Source organism: Papilio xuthus, unplaced genomic scaffold (genome assembly GCF_000836235.2).
Source record: "Papilio xuthus unplaced genomic scaffold, Pxut_1.1 DF825946.1, whole genome shotgun sequence".
In the NCBI taxonomy this organism is placed as follows: domain Eukaryota; kingdom Metazoa; phylum Arthropoda; class Insecta; order Lepidoptera; family Papilionidae; genus Papilio; species Papilio xuthus.
The window spans coordinates 1,304,218-1,310,237 of NW_013532703.1; the positions used below are offsets into that span (position 1 = coordinate 1,304,218).

The window sequence follows — 6,020 nt, forward strand, 5'->3', positions numbered from 1 at the left end:
ATAGCGTGGTTACAAGTCAGTAGACTTTTTAGCTTCTCACTTTTCATGAATAACACTAGTGCTCACTATTATATAGATGTCAAGGTCATAAAATAAACCTCCCACCGTATACCATATGTTATGCTAAAGCATCATAAAGCTGTAAATTAATGCTGGAATATGGTGCCGTAATTTGTATACTTCATTCCCTTCAATTTATTAACCTTCCATTTTCCATTTGAAAGTGTGTGTTTTAACTAAAGCCATAATTCATAAAAAAAAAAATTCCCAGACCTGTGTTGGCGCGAATTTAGTAGCAGTATATTTAAAAAAAAACAAATAGACTTGATATTAACTTTATTAAACATTTTAACATTCATCTCTGTAAGTTTCCACTGTCGAAACACTTGTACAAAACAAAATGTGAAGTTATCTGTTTTTTATTTTGTAATACAATGAGAGGGATGCGGGATGACATTATGTTTTTGTACATGTGTGTGCGCGAAACTCGCGGTCAATTTTTACATTACAAATGTATGCATTTTGTGGTTTAAATATATCTACATTCTACATGTGCAAAGATAATTAACTTAAAAATATTACATATTCCATAATAGTATAATTAAATATGATGTCGTAGTTTATAGAAAATTAAGCAAGAATATATATGTAAATTAAAATCAATTCTTTGGTTAATTACACTGGTGCATCTTAAGACATTAAATGCAATATGATATTTTATATTTTTTCTTAATACTTAATATAAGCAATAAATACTTACCTTATATTATTAAACAAATTATTTTCCATTGTAAAACATATTAGTAATAATAATAATACAAGTTGCAAGGTCGATAGAACAATAATATACTATAAGAAACTCTGTTCTTTTCTAAAGGCTAAAGGCACATGTCATTGTAGTCATACAGCCAACTGATATGTCAAAATGTACACCAAAAAGTATTAATACCACCTCGTTGTACCGACTCTGTTGTCAGGTGGGTCTCTTGCACAACAATATGAAGCTAAAACACCAATTGTAGCGAGACATAATGATATAATACTTATACTACATACAGCTCCTGAGGTAATATCGTTGAGAGCTGTACCAGGCAGTGGTTGAACAGATAATAAAATTAAAAGACCGAAAGCACTGAGTAGAGAAAATGATGACAGCACAATATAACCTGAAAATAAAAATAATTTGTTAAAAAAAATTAATTAAGTATAGTTAAAATTAAAAGTGTAAAAATGTAAAGTGTTTGTATAAATAAAGAATTACAAGTTTGCAACATTATTATCTTAGTTTGATTAAAAAAAGTAGCGGTTGAAGAGTGTATGCGGGCTTCCCGCCATTCTAATTTCATTGGTTATAAAATGATTTTCTCATAGTTCACCTGCTTGTAAATAATTATATGTCTAGTCAGAAACGTACTAGTAATAATATATTTACCAGATATATAGTTTCTGTTAGGCAGCAACTGATTCCTGCGGGACCTTAAACCGAGCATTCCTAACAGGAAACACGTGAATCCTGACAGGACTCCGAAATCGAGGTAGTAGCGGCGACCCATCTGAAAATAAAATGCCATTCAGCATAATTTGGCCAAGTTAACTATCTCTTTAAAATATATTTAAATCAATGTAACTATAGTTGAGTCTAGGACGAGAAAGTCCATACCGTATTCGATATTCGTCAAAATGGTTACTTAAACATTCCCGGAGTCTTTTTTTTTAGATTTACTACATATTAATGACTATTTCCGTGACGATCTGAAAGTGGCTAGTAAGTAGAAATGTTCAGTAACGGACAGTAAATGAACCATTAATGACTCTAAGTACGACAGTAAGGCCATGAGTTAATCGGCTACGACACGTTAATACTTACAGTGTACATCATATAGAAGCTCAATCCAGTAGTCAGGCCTCCGCACAACGTCAGCATCAGTGCGGCAATGGTGAGCGATGCAAACGAACTGTTTACAGCTTTTAGGCTCGACAGAGATTTGTAAGTCTCCTCTGAGTATACCGACGGGCTCTGTGGCGCGACTCTGTAAAATAAAACTGGTAATTAATAAAGAAATAAAAACAGGAAACTCATTTGACTGTATAATATGTAACTATGTAACTTTTGGATAAATTCTTAATAAGTTTATTAACTCACAAAAACCTTTACACCTGTGACGCCATCTGCGCCTTTTTATGGACAAGGTGCGCGTGCGCATCTAATAGTTACTATGTGTATATCTTTATGTACGTTTGAGTAAAAAAAATGCCTTTAAATGATACAAAAAGTCGCAAATTAATACTTTCGTTTGTACTTGACTATTAATGTTAAAATGTAGACTGGCTAGCTAAAAAACGCGGGAATTTATTTACGTACCTAGGCATAATGATTGCGGTATTTTTATCTCTTCTTTGACTATCCCTTCCTCTATTGTCGTAGTTTCTTCTGCTCTCTCTACTCGCTTCTCTTCTATCCATATCAAAACTTCTTTCGCGACTCTTCTCTCTAAAACTAGTAACAAACACGTCCTGTCTTTGGAATTCATCAGATAAGCCGTAATTTAATTTCTGTGGAACTTTCGGTGAAATGGGAGATGTTCCGCTTCTCATTATTGATAAATTGGCGCAGGACTTGGAAGGAGTAACTCCTTGGGTTGGTGTGCTTGATATTAATTTCTTCGGAGTATCGACGTACAAATTAGGACTTGTTTGTTTATTCGGCGTTATCCTCACGGAAGGTTGACTCGCGTAACTTTTCAACTTCCTCGGCGTCGAGAGCAGTTCGTGTAGTTTCTGTGTTGCGATCAAATTTTTCTGAGACATGATCGGCGATGAAAAGGTTACATTCATTTTCCTCGGCTCCTCATCATCAGAGGGAACAATGGCGTACCTAAGTGTTTTACCGTTAACAGTTTTCACAATTTCAGTTGGTATTTCTTTCATTTCATTTTCATCTGGTCCGTCAACGTTATATTCTTCGATTTCACTTGCATCCGCTTCAACTATTCTCTTCTTCGTCGGTGAATAATCTAAACCGTCATCTATATCTCTGATAACTTCGTATCGATGCTTCATTCTACTATCTTCTAGGCCATCATCGCTTTCAGCGTTTCTTTCATACTTGTTCTTCTGTGTTTGTCTCAGCTGTGCCATTTCTAAATCCTCGCTGCGTGTTCTACATCGTACGATTTGTCTCGTCGGCTTACATATTAATGACGTCTGCCTTTGGAACTGCCGCTGATACTTTGGAGGCTTTGGTGGTAGCTCCGGTGGTTCATCACGCATTCTTCCAGCTGGTGTCAAACGCAATGGATTATCGGATATATCAGTTCTTACTATTCGGTTGTCGATTTCGTTTTTCCTCGGTGAATTCCCTCCTAACGGTGGCATCCTTCGACTCGGGGTTACCATCTTGGTGACACATGACTTTTGTGCAAATACAACCTCGCTTTGGGAACAGAAAGCGGGATTTGAGTAGTACTTGTAAATAATTTTTGGCGAATCCATATTGTAAGCGGTTTCTTCCCCCACGTCTGGACTTGAATTATAAACACGATCGTCTGACCTCTTCCTGTCTTAAGGGTGCGTCTCGGAGCGGAACCGTCTCGGTGGTCCGGTTTCCATCCTTGTTTAACTTGAGTTTACACAGGTTTAACTACACTTGTTACGTACGTACAGATACAACTATCAAGGGAAATATTTGACACAGCCAAAGCTCACAAGAATTTTAAAATAATTCTATAAATCTGATTAAATCCGAATTCTATGTAATTTGAAACTTGATACACTCCGTCTGAACTGTTCAACGATTAACCGTCAACTGAGGTGATGCAGGGGATAACGTTAAAAAAACTGGCTTCGGAAACGGCGCAAACGCAACCCCTAGTAAACAGACGAGCACGCGCCCTACGCATTCCATTTTCAAATAAAACTTTTAAAGCATTTAAAACCTTAACGATATAAGAATACGGTTTAAATTTCACTAAAGGTTTTAATACAGAGACGAACTTACGTTTGCACAATTTGAATGAGATCGAACAATGGGAACCATTGACGTTGACTTGAATTAAAGTGGATTAACAATTTTCTTATTGGTTATACGTTAAGTTAAAAATTTTATAAATTTAAATTTTACACATTTTAATTTAAAAACATATGTATGGATAGTCGGACGGTAAAACGTAAGCTTGTTTAGATTAATACAAGCTAAATAATTGGCCTAATCAATAAAATATACTAGTAGTCGACTTTGAATTAGATTTATGATTAAGAATAACAGTAGTTATAATGAAAACAAAGTACACTTGAAAACTTTATAATAATAATATTTGAAGGGCGATGGGTGAGGGGCGAAGGGCGTAGGGCAAGGCACGTGCTCACCGCGCGTAACGGTCGCTCGCAGCTGCGCGTACAGCTGTGGACAGGGGTACGCAACATTTTGCAACACGTTCTATACTTTGCACTTGAATGAACTGGGTTAAAAGATAAATGATAAACATGTTTGAATCTTATGAGATTTTATATGGAATAATTAATTTATATAGAAAAATATTACATTGGCAAATTTATACAAGTCGAAAATGCTTAAGAAGTGTTAGTATTTAGGAAAAATGTATTGGATTAGTAAATAAGTTCACAGTGTTAATTGCTATGACGTGTAAATATTTTTAATATGTTCTAGTTCTAATTTTATCGTTATATGCATAAATCTCGAAGTAATTTTGCAATTCTTTTAATTTGAAATACAAACATAACGAATTTTAAGTATTTGTTATAATCCAAAATATATACGCATTGCTTGAAATTGTATATGAAAGTAAACATTTATCGAGACCAAAAATGTTGGCGATATCTACCCGCGCACCGGTCGTTATAGACCCGCATTGAATGACATCGAACAAAAAGTGTACGAAAAAAATTGATTACGACCTTGATGTATTGTTTTTATATGTTATTGCAATTTGCATCATAGAAAACAATCCGATCTATTTCTAAAAAGGTTTTATGTACAAAAAAGTAAGTACCGAAGTAACACTTTATAAAACCCCCATTCGCTTAAGCCCCCGCTAAATAACATAAGTATAGCATCATATATCTAGTCACAGGATGCTGACAAACAGAGAAAACAATGAAACCGAAGAGCAAAGCTAAATCACGTTCCGCTCGAGCTAATATTACATTCCCAGTTGGTAGGGTCCATAAGATCTTAAAATCTGGGAACTACGCGCAAAGAATAGGCGGTGGAGCTCCGATATACCTCGCTGCTGCAGTCGAGTATCTGGCTGCAGAAATTCTGGAGCTGGCTGCGGAAGCTGCTAAGCAAAACAAGAAGTCCAGGGTCATCCCAAGGCACATCCTCTTCGCGATACGAAATGATGACGAGCTCAACCAAATGTTAAGCGGAGTGACCGTGTCGCAGGGCGGCGTGATACCTGCGATACACCCACATTTACTGCCTAAGAAAACCATGAAGAATATGTCACAAGAAAAATGATTGCTACTCTATTTTACGTTTATTTATATTGTATTGTGTCTGATCTTAATTTATTTGACTAATGTAATTATTAAATACAACAACGCCTTGATGGGTTGCATTTATGTGAATTGTATGAAGATTTAAAAAAAAATATATTTTGATTCATAAATAATAAATAATGAAATAAAAAAAAATTGAATTTTATTACAATTTAATGCAAGGAAAAGTTGTCAACTCCTTGTGATCCATAAATACGGATTTGTTCCAAAGTCACATATGAAGCAAATACTTAGCGACATATTTTTTACTAATGCTAAGGTCTAGTTAAAGATGGACTTGCCTCCTATTCTCTGTTGATTCATGACATTCTATAGAAACTCAGATTTCTTGCAGCCCTGAAAAGGGCTTTGTCAGTGTATTTATTTATTCTAAAATACTTTAATTAAACTTTTTATTAAAATGGACGCAAATCAAGCGCGCTCCCCACGCACTCTTCTTGCAAGCTGAATATCCTTTGGCATTATCGTGACTCTTTTCGCATGAATTGCACAAAGATTAG

General features: G+C 35.2%; 2 protein-coding genes across 2 annotated transcripts; one reads left to right on the forward strand and one right to left on the reverse strand.

Moving 5' to 3' along the window:
- Positions 1-802: 802 nt before the first annotated feature.
- spdo (sanpodo) lies at positions 803-3,789 on the reverse strand. Its single transcript, XM_013320567.1, has 4 exons — positions 2,363-3,789; positions 1,868-2,030; positions 1,433-1,553; positions 803-1,166 (listed from the first exon to the last, which is right to left on the reverse strand). The coding sequence occupies exons 1-4, from the start codon at positions 3,490-3,492 to the stop codon at positions 943-945; spliced, it is 1,638 nt and encodes a 545-aa protein (XP_013176021.1). The 5' UTR covers positions 3,493-3,789; the 3' UTR covers positions 803-942.
- Positions 3,790-5,101: 1,312 nt separating this feature from the next.
- On the forward strand, positions 5,102-5,589 carry LOC106124002 (histone H2A-beta, sperm). The gene has a single exon (XM_013320436.1). The coding sequence runs from the start codon at positions 5,114-5,116 to the stop codon at positions 5,477-5,479; it is 366 nt and encodes a 121-aa protein (XP_013175890.1). The 5' UTR covers positions 5,102-5,113; the 3' UTR covers positions 5,480-5,589.
- The last annotated feature ends 431 nt before the right edge of the window (positions 5,590-6,020 follow it).